General features: G+C 46.0%; 2 protein-coding genes and 1 long non-coding RNA gene across 3 annotated transcripts; 1 reads left to right on the forward strand and 2 right to left on the reverse strand.

The window, feature by feature from the left end:
* Positions 1-37: 37 nt before the first annotated feature.
* On the reverse strand, positions 38-3979 carry LOC136515863 (uncharacterized). The gene is made up of 4 exons (XR_010773959.1): positions 3390-3979; positions 3213-3298; positions 2998-3120; positions 38-140 (listed from the first exon to the last, which is right to left on the reverse strand). It is a non-coding gene; the product is annotated as an uncharacterized lncRNA (long non-coding RNA).
* LOC136515835 (methylenetetrahydrofolate reductase (NADH) 1) lies at positions 1649-8160 on the forward strand. The gene is made up of 12 exons (XM_066509322.1): positions 1649-1959; positions 3988-4170; positions 4344-4404; positions 4500-4582; positions 4893-5066; positions 5338-5511; positions 5580-5680; positions 5762-5873; positions 6238-6318; positions 6417-6594; positions 7015-7349; positions 7689-8160. Exons 1-12 carry the CDS (start codon positions 1741-1743, stop codon positions 7767-7769), a joined length of 1782 nt encoding a protein of 593 aa, XP_066365419.1. The 5' UTR covers positions 1649-1740; the 3' UTR covers positions 7770-8160.
* A 401-nt stretch (positions 8161-8561) lies between these two features.
* Positions 8562-10137, reverse strand: LOC136515844 (NAC domain-containing protein 2-like). Its single transcript, XM_066509326.1, has 2 exons — positions 9441-10137; positions 8562-9336 (listed from the first exon to the last, which is right to left on the reverse strand). The coding sequence occupies exons 1-2, from the start codon at positions 9909-9911 to the stop codon at positions 8845-8847; spliced, it is 963 nt and encodes a 320-aa protein (XP_066365423.1). The 5' UTR covers positions 9912-10137; the 3' UTR covers positions 8562-8844.
* Between the last annotated feature and the right edge of the window lie 11044 nt (positions 10138-21181).

Genomic DNA, 21181 nt, shown 5'->3' on the forward strand with positions numbered 1-21181 from the left:
GCCGGCAGCGGCAACATCTAGCGGTCTTTTTCGTAGTTTTGAAGTTTGCACAGATTAGTTACTTTATACCTGATATGTTGCTGATGGGTGTTAATTAGGTCCGATTGGGACGTGGGTAGAAGATAGTACTCCCTCCATACCTAAAAAATGAAATCGTTTTTGATAAGGTTTGAGTTAAACATTGAGAATATAAATCATAAATAATTTTTAAGTTGTTGAGTTTGGAAATGTGAAAACCATACGAATAGATTTGTCTTGAAAAATACTTTCACTTTTCGATAAATATTTTTTATAAAAATAAGAAGTCAAAGTTATACTTTAGAGACCGTGTCACTGTCCAAAACAACTTTATTTTTTAGTATGGAGGGAGTACTACTTAATTGATAGCTAGACCAAGAAGCTAAAATAATTCCACTGCTGGTACTCCGGCAAGCATATGCTTGCAAATCTAACAAGTACAGCTTTGCATTTTCTTGATTTGATTTTATTACTTTTCTAAGAAATTTACCTAATTAATTACCTAGCATAAAATTGTGTATATCATGGAGACCAGTGAGATTACTTATCATTATTTGTGTATATCACCAAATATCAGTATCAGATATTCATATCATGGCCCTGTTCGTTTATCTTATAATCCGTATTTTTTAGCTTGTTTTTTCAGTCGGAACAGTGTTTTTCTCTCATAACAAATCAGCCGAAACAGTGTTTCGGCTTGTTTTTTTAGCGAAGCGAACGGACCCATGTATACATGTTTTATAATCGTAGCAAACTACATCATGTGATTCTATGAACTATGATTCTACCATTCCGATCGATGTGATTTGTATTGCTTTTTTTTAGAATTGTTCACCCATGAAGAGAAGCGAAGACATTATTTCTAATTTTTTTAATAATTGAGATAATCATATTTGATCTCTCTTAGAAAGTGACGGCTTAAGAAGTTAGACAAATAACATTATAAGTTTTTTATTCTCTTTCATGCCTCATTTTAAATTATAAGCATGGTGTTAATCTATTTATATTGTAATATGTGGAAGCTTCTAACTTAATCTTTAAATTTCAAACTTATACTGCAAATTTTGTGATCTTTTATCAAATTGGTAAATGAGTTTACCGGATTGTATATGAATCCACAGTTCCGCGTAGGAAATTCAACTAGCAGCGGTCGGTACGAAGAGTATTAGCTGTAACTAGTTCGAAATCGCAGTCATGAGATAAGCAGAAGAAGTGCACTCCGTTGAATCTCACAGGAATCAAGAGTAGTTGTTATGGGTACAAACTGGCCATCTTCCACTCCAAACACTAGATAAGTAGATATCGCACAGGAAAAGAGTGCAAAGGAGAACAAAAAATGCTAAATTATTTGTCCGGTCCCACCCGTCAGCGAGGCAACCACGAAGCACGTCCTGGTTTTCCAACTCCACGAGTTTGCCATTCCGCTACCCAGTCTTTTGGGTTGGTGCAGGACAACGATACCTGCACCCGTCCTACCACATCCTCCTGGATCCCCCCTCTCGTACACCCACCACGTGAATCTGCGTCCGGACCCCACCTGTCATTGAGAGAAACCACCGTAGACCGGGGCCCATCAAACAACGCGGGGTTGGTGAGGTCAGATCTCCGTATAAACCCACCCGCACCCACTTCTCCTACCTGCGCACAGCTCGCTCCCACCGCTCCTCGCCTCGGCTCGCCATTAGAGCGCGCGCGCGCCAAGCTCGTGGTGAGGTTTTCGAGATGAAGGTGATCGAGAAGATTCAGGAGGCCGCGGGGAATGGCCGGACGGCGTTCTCGTTCGAGTACTTCCCTCCCAAGACGGAGGAGGGGGTCGAGAACCTGTTCGAGCGGATGGACCGCATGGTGGCGCACGGCCCCTCCTTCTGCGACATCACCTGGGGCGCCGGGGGATCCACCGCCGACCTTACCCTCGAAATCGCCAACCGCATGCAGAACATGGTACGTGTGGTGCGGCTACCTCGCTCGCGCTCGCTCTACCGCGCGCGCGATCTGATCTGATCTGTTTTGGCACCGGGAAGTGATGGCCTTAGCGTTGGCTTCGGTTCGATCTCCCTTGGCGCGGGGTAATGCGTCGGTGGACGTGGTTTTACGCATTCGTTTTGTTGTGTCGGTAACGTTTTTGGGTAATTAGATTTCCGGGATTGGTTCCGCGCGAGAGGGGAATGCGTTTGATCAATGCCAATGTTTGGGGGCGGTGGTTGCCTTTTATTGAGTCCGAATTAGTGTGGGTTTGGGCTAAATTCAAAATTCGTGCTCCACGCTGGACACCTGGTGGCGATTAGATTAACTTTATTTTATCAATTGTTATTGTTGTTCATTCTAATCGTTTTTACATAATTTAGATTATTCTTAGTTTATTCAGTTTAAAAGTGATGGGTTGCATGATACGGTTATGTTAGGATGACAGTGTGGGTGTGAAGTGATGGCTTTTGAGCACTTCGGATTAACACATTTCATGTTATTTATTCAGTTCTGTGATTCTGTCATGTGTACCGTGAGTGCTGATCATTGTTTAGAGGAAGTTTATGCCTAATGCACAGAGCAGTTTTCTGGAAACAAGCCATTTTGATACTTCTGGGTTCTGGCATGTGGTGTATAGAGTCCATGTGCTCTGACTTGTGATTTCCAATAGTGGAATGTGGGTGGTGGGTGATACATCAGTGAGCAAGGTCTTGGTGGATTGAAGTTGAAGCTCATTTGCTTAGTTTTCTAATAGATTATCAGAGGATGAGTTCAGATGTCACTGATTGGAATAGATTGCATGTACGTGTTGCTACTGATGGTGGGCATTGGTTCAAACAGTGGAGTAGCCAGGATTTGTAGCTATGGTGGTCCATTGTCTATTTTTTTTAACCGCTAACATGTCGGTACACAAGTATATGAATTACAAAATTCAGTTAATGAAAAAATGGGCATATAGAGTTCATAAAATAGATGAATATAGCTTTCATAACATAGAATTGAAATATTACATACCCATAATAGTTGAAGAACGATATGTCAATACTTCTTGTTAGGCCTACGCCTTCTAATAGCCATGAAAGTGTTGATGATCTCTTCTTCTTTGGTGCATATTTCTCCTCTTCGTTTTTAACAAATCTTCAAGACAATGATATAACATTTCAATTTACCAAACCAATAATCCAATACTGCAAAAAACATATAATTAAAATTAAATCAGTTTTATATACCCTGTGCACTTTTGCCGTTCGTGGCTAAGTGGCTTGCCAATTGCTGAAAGCTTGAAACGTGGATCCTCGATCCTGGCTGAAAGAAGCTGAAAAAAAAGGAGAAACATGAGTACAGAGTAGGGCTTTGGCTTAGCAAAAAGCAATTGAGTCTTCATCTTAGGTTTTTGATGTACGTACCTGATGGCTGCTGGGTTGCTGATTGCTGCTCACTGCTTAGCGTTTGCCATCGTGGTCCTCGTGGAGTCGCCGCGCCGTCCTCGATGGCCGCACCCGCGCCGCGCTCGCCATAGCAGCGTCGCCCGCCTTCACGGTAGCACTGCACGGCCGCACGGAGGCGTCGCGAATCCAGAAGGCAGAATCCAGAAGGCCGAGCGACGTACACGGTGAATTCTCCATTGCGGACTCTATCCATGGGCTTCGGTTGGGCTGAGCGCAGGTTGGTCAGCGGCCCACAGGGACCACCCTGTAGCTCCGCCCCTGGGTTCGAATGTTGGGTTTTTAGAGTCAGTGTTTCCTCAGCTACAGTTGTGCCAACTACATGCATAGTGCTGAATCATCACAAAACCAGTTTCGGCTGCTGCTCTGGCCTGAATATTAGACTGAGATGTATAATCTTGGTTGGATTTGATCATCCAGATTTAATGCTATCCTGTTCTGAACTGATTCAGTATTATCGAACTAATTTATTTCTTATAATTCCTCTGCATCTTTGATGTATCCCTTGCACCGCATGCATTGAATGCTTATAATATTTTATATTGGTTCTGTTTTGTAGGTGTGTGTGGAAACTATGATGCACCTGACATGTACAAACATGCCAGTAGAGAAGATTGACCATGCCTTGGAAACCATCAAATCCAATGGGATTCAAAATGTTTTGGCCCTCAGAGGGGATCCTCCACATGGGCAAGACAAATTTGTGCAAGTTGAAGGCGGATTTGCTTGTGCTCTTGATTTGGTAAGATTGCATTAAAGGCAACATAAATCGTTGAGTACATTGGCATGACATGGGCGTGATGACTAGTTTATTGCTGCTGCAATGGCTGTTATATTTTGGAAACTAGATCAACCTATCTGATTCCTCAAAGAAACCACCTCACATTCAAACTGTTTTATGTCTTTTACTTGCAGGTGCAGCATATTAGAGCCAAGTATGGTGATTATTTTGGCATAACTGTAGCTGGTTATCCAGGTCAGCTAGCCATTACATATCTTTAGAGGGGATGGTTTCAAGTCCCTACCCTGTAAATTGGATGCTTTATCTGAAATACCTTTTCCAAATGTCAGAGGCACACCCTGATGCGATACAAGGCGAGGGAGGTGCTACATTGGAAGCATATAGCAATGATCTTGCGTATTTGAAGAGAAAGGTTCTCTTTACTTTCTTGATTTTGTTTACTTTTCTCAATTCAAAATGATAGCAGAATATATTTTTGTTGGTTCATGAACCAAACAATCGAGTCGCGGTCTCCTCGCATTGCACAGGCGAGGGTAAGGCTTGCCACTGACACCCTTCCCCAGACCCCGCACAGAGCGGGAGCTCTCTGCACTGGGTACGCCCATGAACCAAACAATATGTTGAAAACGAACGTATGATGTTGTAAATCATGGCGCCTTATATGTTTTGTCAAGCATAATATTTTTGTTTGCTTCTCACTCTGTTATACATTTTCTCTGTAGGTTGATGCTGGTGCTGACCTTATTGTCACACAACTTTTCTATGACACCGACATCTTACTCAAGTTTGTGAATGACTGCCGCCAAATTGGTATTACTTGTCCCATTGTTCCTGGCATAATGCCAATAAATAACTACAAAGGTTTCCTGCGCATGACTGGGTTCTGCAAAACTAAGGTAAGATCTGTTGCTGGTAGTTCCATCATTAGTAATTGTTTGCGGACCATTCTATTATCAATTTGGCATGGACTTATGCTGTTATGCATATATTAGCATTTCACTTGGCTGATTTTTTTTTATCTCAATACCTGAATTTGAATGGTGCATAGCTACACCATCTTCTCATAATTTGAACTTTCATGCCATTATGTTAATGGACAAATACTTTTGCATTTTTTTTCAAATGTTTTGAGTTCTCACTGTAATAATCACTTTGAATGTCTAACAGATACCTTCTGAGATCACTGCTGCACTGGATCCTATTAAAGACAATGAGGAGGCTGTTAAACAATATGGAATCCACCTTGGAACTGAGATGTGCAAGAAAATTCTGGCTAGTGGCATTAAGACTTTGCACCTTTACACACTAAACATGGACAAGTCTGCTCTAGGAATTTTGATGGTAATTTCCATGTCTGAACCTCATTTTTTGTTCCGACCTCTTACTAACAACTACTTTGTCCCCACCAGAATCTTGGATTAATTGAGGAGTCCAAGGTTTCAAGGCCATTACCTTGGAGGCCGGCAACTAATGTTTTCCGTGTTAAAGAGGATGTTCGACCTATATTCTGGTAGTATATTGGAGTTCTTTTATGTTAAGATGCTTGATGTCTTTGTGATATTCTAACCCAGTCTAGTTAATGATTGTGCAGGGCCAACAGACCAAAGAGCTATCTTAAAAGGACATCAGGCTGGGATCAGTATCCCCATGGACGGTGGGGTGATTCTCGAAACCCATCATATGGAGCACTTACTGACCACCAGGTAATTTCAGTATCTCTGTGTTCTGGTCTACTTTTTTTTTGTGTGTTTACTGCAATGTTTTAATGTCACCTATGCAGTATGCAATATTTTTGTATCATTCTCAGGGTGATACAACATCTTCCAGGAAAAAAGGGTCAAGTTAGAATGAACATTTAATATGATTCAGAGATATTTATTCTGTAATGAAAATATTATCATGGACCCCAAAAGGGTGTTTCACTATAGGATTTTTTCACACTGCCACTGCTACCCCTTTATGTAGACTTGATCAACAAATATCTATTCAAAATTACTCAACTTGGCTTCTGTGATGACTTTGTCATAAAATCCTAGTTGTATGTAATCATCTATTCATTTTAAACAGTTCACAAGACCACGTGGACGTGGTAAAAAGCTCCAAGAGGAATGGGCTGTTCCACTTAAATCTGTGGAGGACATTAGTGAGGTAACTGTTAAACTACGTGATACATTATTGGTCTGCATGGCATAGAAGTTGTCATCTTTAAAAGTCTTCTTTGCTAACCCTTCTTAATTCTATCCCAGCGCTTTGCAAACTTCTGTCAAGGGAAACTCACAAGCAGCTCATGGTCAGAATTGGACGGTCTTCAACCAGAGACAAAGATTATCGATGACCAGTTGGTGAAGATTAACCAGAAGGGTTTCCTTACCATTAACAGCCAACCTGCTGTAAATGGAGAGAAATCTGACTCGCCTACTGTTGGTAAGTTAATTGTATTTTGTTTTATAATAGGTGGTCCTGGGTGTTGAAATATAAGTGAATTGCCCACTTTCCCTATCAGCTTAAGCTTCTAGGTTACTCAACACTGAGCAGTATTTTAAGCATCTTCCAATTTATTACAGGGATCCTTGAATGCCAATACTTCATGTTTTAGTCCGTCTTGAAATCTTAAGTAGGAATTGTAGTGCTGAGCCAACACTTACGGGTATCCGCAAACCGGGGATTGGGTTCACATCCATTGTAATTATCAGCATAGTGCCACATTGTCGGAGAATCTCTGCTGCATATAGAAATTCTTGGCTTTCAAGATCATCTGGAAATGTCTAGGTCGTTCATGTCAAATACTTGCTCGAACTAGAATGTGAGCCTTTCTTACCTGTTTATTTATGTCCTGTTCTGCAGGTTGGGGTGGTCCTGGAGGCTACGTTTATCAGAAGGCCTACCTTGAATTCTTCTGCGCAAAAGAGAAGTTGGACCAACTAATTGAGAAGATCAAAGCATTCCCTTCTCTCACTTACATTGCTGTGAACAAGGATGGAGAATCATTCTCCAATATTGCAACGAACGCCGTGAATGCTGTCACATGGGGTGTTTTCCCTGGCAAGGAGATTATCCAGCCTACAGTTGTTGATCCAGCAAGTTTTATGGTTTGGAAGGACGAAGCATTTGAAATCTGGACACGGGGGTGGGCTTGCCTGTTCCCTGAGGGCGACTCATCTAGGGAGCTACTAGAGAAGGTACTTGTTCACTCCAAATCTTTAGGCTTGAACATGATGTTTTGTTCCGTATAATAATGCAGTCAAATTAGCTCCATCTGTAACATTTTTAGGAGATTTATTCCTACAGTAAAGTGCCATTTTCTGGTTCAGAAATATCTGCTCTACTGCATTTCTGCAAGAACATAAGAAATTTTAGCCTGAAATTAGAACTTTTAGTCTCGGATTGCACCTGTGTTTACAGCATTGATTTTTGTAAGACAACCTGTGTTCACAAAATACACAAGTGAAACCAATCTACACGTTGTTCATCTTTCCAAACTGTATTTTCAAACAGATTTCTTGGCTGCTGGCTTTCAGGTTCAGAAGAGCTACTACCTGGTCAGCCTCGTCGACAACGACTACGTCCAGGGGGATCTGTTTGCTGCCTTCAAGATCTGATGATGCTCGTTACGGTCTGTGTTGTTGTTGTATGGCTGAATCACAATATTCTTTCTTCCCCGACTACAGGTCTGATCGCCGTGAAAGCTTATGTTCATTTGAGTTCGGGGGAGTCCGCTAGTCTCATTTTTCCTGATTTCTTTTGGCTTACTGGAACTATACGATATCAATAAGAAATGAGCTGTGTTCACTTTCCATTTTCACCATGTGCAAATGGCGCAATGGCTAGTTTCAAGATGTAAATTTCGTTGTCTAATTACACAGGTTGGTATTGTATGTTAGTCTAGGATGCGCTGCTCGCATTGTGCTTCTGCTTGGTGGAAATAAAGATTGATCGAAATCTGATGTTCACAAGTCTTCCCCCATTTGAATTTAGCCGTTTGTTGCGGAACTTCGTTTCGAAATCTGATGTTCAACAATTCTCCCCTAATTTGAATTTAGCCGTGTTTTGCGTAACTCCCTTTTCCAAAGGAAGTTCTATCCAATATCCATAGGTAGCACACGTGTCTATGCCTGTTGCATTGAGAGACCACCACGTTGCACGCACGGCAGAACCCATCACCCGTTTGCTGAAATCACCTCAAACACTGCCGTTCCAGAAATCACCTCAAACACTGCCGTTCCAGTGAGTCACACGCAAAATGGCGCAGAACAATGTTTTAAGTGGCAAATTCTAAATGGTTCCTTGTTCTGTAATGATGCTATTAAGAAGCTGCTGCAACTCACCGCAGTCTCTGCAAGCATGCGGCATGCCAACACAACACATGGCAGGGGACACTGACACGGTAGTACTTGTAAACAAGAAGAGCAAAATTTCGTCGGTTCTGTTGAAGAGGAAGTGAAAGCGAACAGCTACACATATATATCTACCGTCTGCGTTGAAAGTGAAACTAAAGAATGAGCCGCGCCAACACTGGGCCGGCCGGCTCCATGTACGCTACACCGACACCCTTAACCCTGTAACCCCGACCAGGTTCAGGTTCAGGTTCAGGTTCGACTCCTATGCTGTATTTACAGAGTTCGCAACCTTGCAACGCCGTCTTCTCCTCATCCATGGCTCCATCCTCGCCTCAGCTCAGAATGGTCCCAACCCGGCGGCTCCGGCGGGCTGGTTCCCCTTGACCCTGGGCGACGCGAAGAGCGAGGAGTAGAAGTCCTCCCCGGGTGGCGGCAGCATGTCGAGGCCGCTGTACATGCCCTGGATGTCGTCGTAGCTGAGGTCCACGAACAGGTCGCTGCTCTTGGTGGCGGCGGCGGCGGCGCTGCCTTCGTCCACCTGCTCCTTCTTGGGTACCATCATCATCGCCGCCGCCGGGTCCTGGAACGCCGGGAACGAGTCCAGCTCCGGGAACGGGTCGTTGTCCACGATCTCCGACTCCGGCGTGCGCGTCTCGCCCCACGAGTGCGAGTGGGAGTGCGACTGCGAGTGGGAGTGCGAGTGGAAGGTGGTCATGTCCATCGCCTCCTCCTTGGCGGTGCCGACGCCGGCGGCGGACTCCTTCCCCAGCTGCATCTTCTCCCACTCGTTCTTCTTGTTGTACAGGCGGCACAGCACCCAGTCATCCAGCTGCACAAGCAAATCGATCGAAGATAGAATTAGTATAAGCTAAATTCGTTCAGCTCAAATCAAATCAAAGGGATCATCTTCAATTCCGTGAAAAATCGGCTTACCCTGAGCGATCCCTTCTTGGCGGCGGCGGCGCGGCCGGCGTCCGCGAGCCTGTACTCGTGCATGATCCAGTCCGTCTTGACCCCACGCGGCGCCTTCCCGGCGTAGAACACGAGCGCCTTCTTGATCCCGAGCGTGCGGCCCCGCGGCGAGACGGGCTTGTCGGCGCCGGTGGCCTTCCAGTAGCCGTTGCCGGCGGCGCGGTTGGGGCGGGACCCGTTGGGGTACTTGCGGTCCCTGGGCGTGAAGAAGTACCACTCCCTGACCCCGAAGAGCGCGCGCTCCGGCAGGTCCCAGGGGTCGAACTTGTAGAGGTCCACCTCCGCGATGATGGGCACCGGGAGGCGCTGCCCCACCGCCTTCCGGCACAGGTAGTGCTCCACCAGCTCGTCGTCGGTGGGGTGGAACCGGAACCCCGGCGGCAGGTTCAGCTCCGCCTCCGCGTCCCTCTCCCTCCTCACCGGCAGTCCCATGGCTGGCTTGGTCTGGTTGCTTGCTTGCTGTGCTGGCGATGAATGAACCCGACAGGCGGCGGCCACACCGATCGATCGGTCGGGAAAAGCGGTGGCTTTGGCTGCCTGTTTTCTCCGGCCCGCTGTGTAAAAAAAGCTCGCTCCGGCGGCGGCTGGGCGCTGTCGATGGTGGGTGGCTCGGCTCTGTGCGTCCTGTGGATGGGTTCCGCGGTGTTGTTGAAGCTGAGAACCGCGGGCAGGGGCGGGATATATAGAGGCGGGCGCTAGCGCGGGCGGTCTGGAAGCTTCGACCGGGGGAGGGGCCGAGGGGGATAGGGGTCAATGCGAGTCGGTGGCTGCGGGAAAGCGGAGGTGGGTTCGGGAGGGGGAAAGGGCACGTGTGGCGGGGGGAGCTAGCGGTGAGGTCGCGGAAGGTGGGGGAGGCTCGTGGCCCCGGGGATAGGACGGGACCGCGCGGGTGGCGTCACGGCCGACCTCAGCTGAATTGGGACCGATGCCCTTTTGCACGCCGCGGTTGCTCTCGGGCGGCGTGGTTCTTGTGTGGCCGTGCAGCGGCGGCGCGGGTGCAGTGCAGGAGGCACCGTTTCATTCATGGCTGAGAATTTCGTCCTTTTGGGGGCCGGGTGCATGGCGTACTAGTTTGTGATGAGAAAATGAATTACACATGTCTCTAGTACGTGTCGGGAGACAGAAAAGAGGGTGTGAGGTGATAGATACATGCGTGCGTTGTCAACGAACGGGAGTGATACTTATCGGTTCGAATTAATTTCATTTCATTTTATTTTATTCATTCTTCACGAGCCACAGCCTGTGTGAACGGAAAAAGTCTACTCCACCCCCTCAACTATGGGAGGTGGTCTACATAACCCCTCAACTATGAAACCGTCTGTTTTACCCCCTGAACTTTCCAAAACCGTCTAATTTACCCCATGGGAGGTTTTTCAGCGGCGGGTTTGCTACAGTAACAGCGTGTTTGCTACAGTACCGGTGTTTTGAACTTTCTTTTTTTGTTTATTTTCGGTGAATTTTTGAAAAATCATAGTAAATCATAGAAAAATCTAATTTTACTGGACTCCACATGAGTAGATCTACACAGTGAATATATAATACGGTATGTTTTAGTACAAATTTTTTTTGTAGCTTTAGATTAATTGGAAAATCCAATTTTGTCTGTAATTAATTAGAATTTATCTATAACTAAGTTATACATAGTCCAATGAGTACGAAATTTTTACTATAGTTCAAGCATACAATAATTAGCGTACCATAAAAATTTCACCACAATTGGACCATAGAAGCTGCAGCTATGAATTATTCCAATTAATTACAGACAAAATTAGATTTTTCAATTAATCTAAGGCTACAAAAAAAAATTTGTACTAAAGCATACCGTATTATATATTCATTGTGTAGATCTACTCATATGGAGTCCAATAAAATTAGTTTTTTCATTTTATGATTTTTCTATAATTTACTATGATTTTTCAAAAAGTCACCGAAAATAAATAAAAAAGAAAAGAAAATTCAAAACACCGGTACTGTAGCAACCCGCTGTTACTGTAGCAACCCGCCGCTGAAAACCGCCCAAGGGGAGAATAGACGGTTTTGAAAAGTTCAGGGAGTAAAATAGACGGTTTCATAGTTGAGGGGGTTATGTAGACCACCTTCCATAGTTAAGGGGTGGAGTAGACTTTTCCCTGTGTGAACCGGCCGAGAAGTGGTCCGTTCACCGAGAGGATTCGTGTACCTATGCGTAGGCGTAGCGGCACCATCCCCTGATCGGCTGATCCCCTGTGCCTGTGCCACGCCCCGCGTACGTGGAGTCCAAGCCACCCGCGCCGCGCCAGATCGACACATGCCGGCCGAGGCAGGCGCGGCAATGATAGGCCCAATATATTACTGGGCACGTGGTGCGTGGGCCTGCCGCGCGTCGACACGAGTCCCGCCCCTGTGACCCCGGCGGCGGCGGCGCTGCCCGCCGTGCCTCGTGCCCGCGCCCGCGCCCGCACGGAAGAAACAGCCTGTTCGGCTGGCTCAGGCTGGCTGGTTTGTTTGTGGTTGATTCATAAAAAAATATTGATTTATATGAGAGAAAAATATAATATAAACTGAAAAATTTATATGATCGTTTTCCTCCAGCCGAACAGGCTAAAAGTGGACAGGCAGGCAGGCGTCTCGAGGCGCCGCGCGCAGGGGGACGCGTGGCGAGGCCAGCGGGAGGCACGTGGTGGACTGAGTCGCAGGCAGGCGCGCGCGACGTGGCTGGGTGAGAACGAGGTGCGGGGGTACGAGCCACGCGCGGTGCCGTCGCTGTCGGGTGTCAGTGCTGGCGTGCGTTCCCGTGTGCCGTGTGCGCGCTCGCGGACTGTGACCGCCGCTGCATCGTGTCGGTCTCCTATCCGCGGCGGAGACGGCCGGAGACGTAGGGTACGGAGCCGGACAGCCGGTGGTGCTCGTCTTGGGCGGTTTGACGGGCGGCTCTCGCGCACCTACACCCACCTTTGTGTGTGCTCTGGCTGTGGCCTGTGGGACGTCTGGGTTGCATTGGGCACCTGTACCACACAATGCACGAGTGCATCCACGGCTACACGTACGCCAGGGAACGGGGAGGACCTTTGGCCCTGTGCTCGCGTGAGAAATCGTGTTTGGGGAAGACCGTACGAACGTCGTTCGTTCTTGACCTGGGGACGTGGACCTCGTGCTAAGCTACCTACTAGTAGGAGTAGCCCCGACCCCGAGATCGAAAGCAACACGTGCTACGGCGCCCCGGTGCACTGAACCTGCTGCCTGCCAACTTGGCAAAGACGGGAGGATTACTCCGTCGTTGCCCCCGGCGGTATATCTGCCTCACTGGTACATTCCCGGTATTATGCTATTACGCTATTACCACGGCAGAGTACTCGGCTATTCGTCGGCTAGACCGAGGTAGTGATCCACTGGATCAGCCAACGCACCAGACACCCCGGTACCGTACGCCCGGCCAGGAAGTCAAAAGCGTCAGCCGTCAGATGAGGTGCAAAAGAAAAGCACAGCTGACAGGGTGATTCCGTGCACTGAACCTGCTAGTAGTTGCAGTCGTAGTGACATCTTTAATTTGCGGCTGCAAGCAGGTCGCTAAACGACGGAGGTTAGTTGAGCGTCACGGCACGGTCAGAGAGAGCATCGCGATCGGAATTGCCCGGCGCGCGGCGCGTGGCCGTGGTAGCGGGCGCGCGAGGTCTCTTGTCCACCACTCCACCAGGGAGGCACCGTACCAGATGTCCGCCTGTCCTTGTCCGTGTCCAAGTGGGTAAACAAGCGTACGGCTGCCATGCCGCGCGGGCGTGCGGGGGACGACACGGGCCACGTTCTCCGGAGCACTGTCGGCCGGGGAAATATCTGCCGAAAAAGTGCCGGGGTGGGGGGGTGAATCCGGCCAGATCGCGTCGTGCTTCACCGGTGGCAGTGGACGGCTGGACGCTGGCTGCGACGTGCGCTCTGCGCTGCTACGACATGTGTTACACGTCGCTTGGAGCGCCAGATGAAACATGCTTGACCGGCACGGCAGGAAATATCAGTGCGCGCCTCACGGGGATTATGGGGCGCGGTACATGTTCAGCAGGGTGGCATGCCTGGTTCCATCGTTCAACGCCTCGGTGTAGTGCGTCCTATAATTAGGATTCAAATATCTTTAACCAACTATCCTCTTATATTACCTATCTATATGGCACTCATGCAATCTTTTTTCTTTTCTTTCTTTTGCATAAGTCATGTCACTCAGTTTTCACAACTCATAATTCATGTTACTGTCGTTGCTACATAGAACACCTCTAAAAAATAACGAAAATTCAATGGGACGTACATTCAGTGGAGGATGGAGACCGGAGTGTGTCGCAATATGACTAGATGGTATGGAATGAAATTTAAATTTAGACGCTATATGTAAGGGATGGGGTAGTAGGGAGATCCAACGACAATTCATACACAATACATAATTGAACTTTATTAGGGGAAACCCAAGAGTACATCTTATGTTGCTGATCCACGCACCTCAAATTTGATACATGCAAAGAAAAGAGAAAGGAATGCAACAAAAATACACATATACCATAAACCTCAAAATGCTTTAAGCCGCTCACATTTGGAGTGACTGGGCGTGGAGGTGCTCCTTGCCTCCTTACAGTTACGCCTCAGGGTGGTCGAAAATAACTATTGATCAGGGGGAGGCAGGGCTAGAATCCATGAGTTGCCTTAAACGTGATAGATTAACAAGATCCACTAGCCATAGATCTAGCGGGTCAAACTGACATTTAGGATATGGAGTAAATCCTATAACATGATCTATTGCGAGAAAACAGAGAGAGAGAGATGCGGGGTAGCAAACCATCGGCCGCCTTCGAGGAAGACGAGCTGGCCATCGCGTCGGTGTCGGTGACGCGGTGGAGGCGCGGTCGTAGAGAGGCGGTGCAGAGGTGGCGGTGGCCGGTGGCGCTGCTTCCTGTCGGTGTTAGCGCCCCTCTTGGCTTAGGGTTAGGATGTAGGTGGGGTTGTGGTGGCGCAGGTGATTCTCGTGCCTTGTGCCCCGGCCCCTACCTCCATTTTTATGGCGCTGTGCGACGGGGGTCAACCAACCATAGAACGGTTGGGCACCCCCGATCAGGGCACAGATCAAGAGCCCAATTGGCCATTGGGCCAAGTTGGTGGAGATCAACATAACATTCCCCCCCCCTGATCTCACCTTATGACTTAAACTTAACATACTTTATCTTTTTCTCATTCCATCACAGATCAGTGCATAGAGCGTGTCTCATCGTCACAGTCAGTTGCCATTAGATTTAACAACTATAATGCAGCTCTCTGTTTTGAAACATATTCTCAACTAGGCCCTTATTATCCAGGAATCATAGGCTTTCCCTTAAACCCATGTCGGTTAAGTGTTCTCTGAACACATTGGGTGGTAAGCCTTTAGTAAGCGGATCCGCGAGTATCTTTTCCGTACTTATATGCTCAAGACTAATTTTATGATCCCGGACTTTGTCTTTCACAACATAATATTTTATGTCAATGTGTTTGGCAGCACCACTTAACTTTTTATTGTGAGCATAACATACTGCTGGATTATTATCGCAGTATAACTTGAGTGGCTTATGTATGTCGTCTATCACTTTCAACCCGGCGCATGAACTTCTTTAGCCAATTCACCTGCCCTGTGGCCTCATAACATGCTACAAACTCGACATATATCGTATATGATGTAGTAACAGTTTGCTTTGAGCTTTTCCACGATACAGCTCCTCCTGCGAGAGTGAATATATACCCTGATGTGGACTTTCTATCATCTCCCGCATAATCTGAATCTGTATACCCCTCTATGTGTAGAAAATCAGATCTTCTGTGTAACAGAACCGACCAAATCATAAGAACGTAAGTACAAAAACAATCACCGAAGCGATCAATTCCTGTACTTAAGCTCCCATAATCCCGGTAGTCCGGAAATCACGAAGGATTTCAACCAACTCTCGACATACAAACCAAGATCGTAGTGATTCAACACAACACATCATCCGTTACAACATTTCATAAGTAGCATTCGGATTACATCCATCAGAGTTCAAATAAATATTACAAACCAAGTTTGAGTGTGCGGAAGCAACATAGTTTAGTACAAAACATCATAGTTTTCAAATACATTGCCAAGATCAGAGTCATGTCCCACAAAAGCATTAACAGGTACGAGAACTAGTAGAGACCGTGCCCAACGGTCTAGTCTTCATCCCCAGCAGGGAGAAGGCAGTACTTGCAGCAACCAAAGAAGAACTGGTCATCTGCAACAGGTGGGAAATAAACCCTGAGTACGAGAAGGTACTCAGCTAGACTTACCCGTCTAAAACCAGAAATAAAAGACACCAAGGATCATGCAAGGCTTTTCAGGTGGGCTAGCTTGACACAATTGCATAAAAGAGCTTATGACTTTAGTAACCAATTTAAACTGATTATCAAGCTTATCATTAATTACCTGTCCACTAGATTAGCACCTGTACTAGAGCACTCACTTATTAGGAGCAAACAATATTAACCATAGCAGGTATAATAAGGCTGTCATCATCATATCATCATTTCCGAACCATTAAGTTATTTAGTATATCTACATTGGAGATAAGCCCGTCAAGTTCTCACTAACCGGGAGAGACGGCGATTCGAATCGAATTACAACTCAGCTGAGGGGATATTCCTAACTCTCACCCTGGCATACTTTGCAAGGGTAGCCGTGGGTCACCTTTGGAACATCTCAGGAACCAAATTCGCGGGTTCGATCAGCGCCAGCACTCTCAGGGATTACCCTTCTGCCAGGACGATCAGGACTTTTAAATCACCTGCCCTTGGACTCACGCCTACGGCTCCCTTCCGAGGCGCACTTTATACTTATCGACTCCCGGCCTGAGGTGAGCTACTCGGCTTCGTGGTCGGTCTCCAGACCCGGCCAACTAAGAGAGAGGCATGCGTTCAACATGAACAGGAAAGGCTCCAAGATCCAGTCCTTAATCGACACAGACGGAGTCACTGCAAACCGGCAAGCCTCCGTCCGGTCTTCATTTCAAATTAAGACTGGTTCTTTTCCACGATAGCAAATATAGCCAACCGTGCCACATGTATCTTCCTATATCTCGCAGGTGACAGGAAATCACCCGACTTCTACCGCGTTAAAGCAGGGCTAAGCACTACTCGAACCTGAGCTACATAGGATTCAGGGTAACAATATCTGGACAAGGAATGGGTAACAAATGCAGCAAGTGTTTGCATCCAACACCTAAACTTAATGCAACAATATATGTAATAAATAATACTGTAACTGCAGTTCGGAAAAATAGGAGGCTTAATATGCTCCGGGGCTTGCCTTTCACAAAGTTGCAAGGACGGTGGTCAGGGCACTCAACGGCGACCTCGTCTGGCACTTCTCCTGAAGGCTGCTCCTCCTGAACCTCCGGTGTCGGCTGCTGCTGCTCGTTCAGTTCCTCGAATTCCAGCAGGGTCACTCCTTCCGGTACACCTATTGCATGCCGATGCAAAAGATAAATACCATGGATGCATAAGGTATGACATGATGCTCATGATGAATGGATCGTAGTAAGTGTTTACGAACGCATTACTGGACACTCGTTTACCGAGTAAGACTAGCCCTATTCAAATCACTTTAAGCATATTTCTAACTTAACTGAAAGAACAAGATTAACTTACCTAACTTGCATAACCTAAGATAAAGATGCTCATCTTCAGTTAAGGGCCTAACACCTAGGAACAGTACCATGAACTTAGAATAGTAAAGGCATACTTAAAATAACAGTGAAAGCTTCATATGCAACAAGTAGTAACTTAATTCTATCATAACCAGAGTTCTATAACTCCAAATGACTTGCAAGAGGACATTCTGGAAAGCTTATGAAATTCTCTACAATTTATTTGTAAACATCAAAGCATGATTCTGAAGTTGACCAACTCCAATTCCAGAAAATCTAGAATCTGTCCAGAATTGACAGGTTTACTAACTTAATTATTTAATGATGATGCAAAAGCCCAATTTGACCAAACAAAGTTTACCAACTTGTTTTTCATACCTAAGAAACATCAGAAAGTATAGTGCTAACTTCTAAATAAATTATTTAATATCCTTTTCCAATTTATTTAGTTAATTAGGTGATTTAAGCAATATATATTAAAACTATTCATAAAAATCTACAAAAATTACAGTAGCTATCTCATGCTTCACATAGACTACCATAAAAATTTCAAAGCCATTGAGTAAGTATAACAGTCTACACAAAAATGATAAGGCATACTAGCTTAAAATGGCATAATTAAGAAATTCTAATGAAAAGTGTCAAGCAACAGATTTCACATTTTTCCTAGCATCATTATAGCATAATAATAGTACCCATAAAATTTTACCTTCACTAGATCTATAGAAAAATTATAAAAATTCACACAAGATCCACCTATTAATAAAAGGAAATTCTATAACTTAAAAACTACACATGCACTAGCTCTGAAATTTTTACCAGAGCTTCAAATAAACCAAAATAGAGGACCCACAAAATTTCATAATTTTTGGACCACAGAAACTCAAGATAAAATTCAAACAAGTTTGCATGCTTCTAAAAACACATTTCAAACTCCTATTTAATTCATCAAATTTTTCTAAAACATGTGCTCATATAATATTTTTGTTAAATACTAGACATGACCAGGAACTTAACAAAATTAGAACCATAGCATTTGGATCTATATACTAGGAGCTACATATTTTTCAAGATGTACATCAATCTGTGAAATAAATAAATAAAACAAAATCGGAAAAACACTCAGCCACAGCTGGGCCAGCCCACGTAACGGCGGCCCGCGAGCACACAGGCGCGGCCCAAGACGCGCGCCAGCGGCCCAGGCTGGACTCCCGCCTGAGTCTCGGCGGCTGACCGCCGGGTCCCGCGTGGCAGCGAGACAAGCAGGGGAGCGGAGGAAGGCGACGGCGTATCTCGCCGTCGGTGACTTCTCCGGCGAGACCAATGGTGCCTCCGGGTTCGCCTCAACCTAGCGGACCTAAGGAAGCCCTTAGACGCAGCTATTGACGCCACTAGCGGTGGTGGCGAAGGCCACGGCGGCGCTCGGCCACGGCACGGCCGGCTCCGGCGAAGCTACGACGTCACGGCCCTAGTGACTCACTCACTGAGCTTCAGCGCCCTAAACCGAAGCTAGCGCAAGAAAGAGAAGGAGCGATAAGGGGCTTGAGCGGCACGGCCACGAGCGAGCTCGGCCGGCGGCGGTCATGGCGACCCGGTGGAGCCGCGCTCGGTGAGAGCTACCTGAGGCGAAAAACGGAGTGGCGGTGGGGTCGGGGACGTGGAGAGACTCACGAAGGAGCTGTGGTTCAGAGGAATCGAGCAATGGCGCTCGGGTTTGGGTGGAATTTGCTCGGCGGTGCTCGGTGCTCTGGTCGCCGTGCGCACGGAGGAAGGAGGAGAAATGCGAAATGGGACGGCGAGTGTGTTCGGGCAGGCGCGGGGCGGCTTCAAGGCGCGGCTGCGACGGCAGAACGCGCACGGCGCGTGGCCAGCGCGAGCAGGAGTCCGGCGACGAGTGGCGGACACGCGGCGTCGAGTCTCTGCGTCGGTCGGCCACAACGTTACTGAAGGTTTTCTGAAAACCGTGATTCAGTCGACCCTTGTCCCGACTGACAGAGCATGTTTGACGATCATCAACTCCTAATCCGTGGCGATCCAGGTTAAGCCGTAGTTAACAAAGTTGAAGACCTACATGAGTACTACAAGTTTGCTAATTGGAGCTCGAGCTAGTTCAGCTTGGTCAGTGAGATACAGTGCTCCAAACATCAGCTCATGAAACTGAAATCTGCTTGGGACTTAGAAAAATTTGCTAAGTATGAAATCAGCATGTACATCTGACTTGTGGGCCATGTTTGAGCATGTTCTAGCCATTTTCAAGAGTTGGTCATAAAACAACTTTTGTTCCTTGATAAATTAGCTACAACTTTGGTAAAGAGTGCACAGCCATGCAAAGCTTCTAAGTTGGACTTTTGAATCAGTCAAACGATGACACTCCATGGTTCAAATTAAGTCAAACTTGCACTTGAGGGCATTTTGGGCATTTTGGTCTACATGAACAATGTTCCAACAAGTAAACTAAATATAGTTAAGGCGTATTAGACCATAATCAACCACTTTACAAAATTGTTATACCACTTCTAAGGATCACATGTGATATAGAAAATAAAAACAAGCAATTCATACATATGTTTCAATACAATGTTTCATATGTATGTTTCAGGGAAAATGACATGATGAGATAGATGATGCACATGTTTATGAGACGAAATGCAATTAGTAGAAGCCAAACACCGAGGGTGTTACAGCCTTCCCCCCTTAGAAAAATCTCGTCCCGAGATTTGGAAAGCGTACCATTTAGTATAGAAAGTTGGATAATTTTCCTTTAAATAATCTTCCCGCTCCCAAGTTGCATCCCGTTCACTATGATTACTCCAAACTACCTTGTATAACTTAACCACTCGTGTACGAGTCACTCTTTCTTGTGTATCCAGAACTTGCACGGGCTTTTCCTCATAAGAAAGATCAGACTTCAAGTTGACTTTTCTGGTTGCTATTCTTTCCTCAGGAATACGGAGACACTTCTTTAGCTGGGACACATGGAATACCGGGAATATAGCTCCCATCTCACGGGGTAGATCGAGCTTATATGCTACTCTTCCACTTTTCTCGATAATGCGGTAAGGTCCAACATACCGAGGCTCAAGCTTCCTTTTAATTCCAAAACGCTTGACTCCTTTCATAGGGGATACCTTCAAATAAACATGATCACCTACTTCAAACTCAATAGGTTTCCTTCTCTTATCAGCATAGCTCTTTTGTCTAGCCTGAGCGGCAGTCATATTCTTTTGTATAGTCCGGACTTGCTCTTCGGCTTCTTTTACAAAGTCAATACCATAGAATCTTCTTTCCCCGGGCTCCACCCAGTTCAAAGGAGTTCTACACTTTCGGCCATAAAGAGCTTCAAAAGGAGCCATTTTGATACTCTCTTGATAACTGTTGTTATAAGAGAATTCAGCGAGAGGTAACCAGTCTTCCCAAGAGCCTTTGCAAGAGATAAGACAAGCTCTAAGCATGTCTTCAAGAATTTGATTAACACGCTCAGTCTGTCCTGATGTTTGCGGATGATAGGCAGAACTGCGGATTAGATGAGTGCCAAGATTCTGATGTAAGCACTCCCAAAAACGAGCCGTGAACTGAGGTCCTCTATCAGAAACAATGGATTTGGGTACACCATGGAGACGTACTACTTATTGAAAATAAATCTCAGCATAATTGTGAGGATGATAGGTAGACTTGACCGGAATAAAGTGAGCAGATTTAGTTAGACGATCTACGATAACCCAGATGGAGTCACAACCCTTTTTGGTAGTGGGTAATCCAACAATAAAATCCATACTAATTTCTTCCCACTTCCAGCCAGGAATAGATAGTGGCTGCAATAGTCCGGGCCTTATGTGAATAGCCTTGACTCTGCAACAGTTATCACACCTTGCCACATAAGCTGCGATTTCTTTCTTCATCTTGGTCCACCAATAACACAGCTTGAGATCTTGATACATTTTACTGCTACCAGGATGGATGGACAATTTTGAAGAATGGGCTTCCTCCATAATTTGATTTCTAAGTTCTTTATCTTTGGGTACCACCAGCCTATCATTAAACCAGAGAATCCCCTTG

Source organism: Miscanthus floridulus, chromosome 2 (assembly GCF_019320115.1).
Source record: "Miscanthus floridulus cultivar M001 chromosome 2, ASM1932011v1, whole genome shotgun sequence".
NCBI classification, from domain to species: domain Eukaryota; kingdom Viridiplantae; phylum Streptophyta; class Magnoliopsida; order Poales; family Poaceae; genus Miscanthus; species Miscanthus floridulus.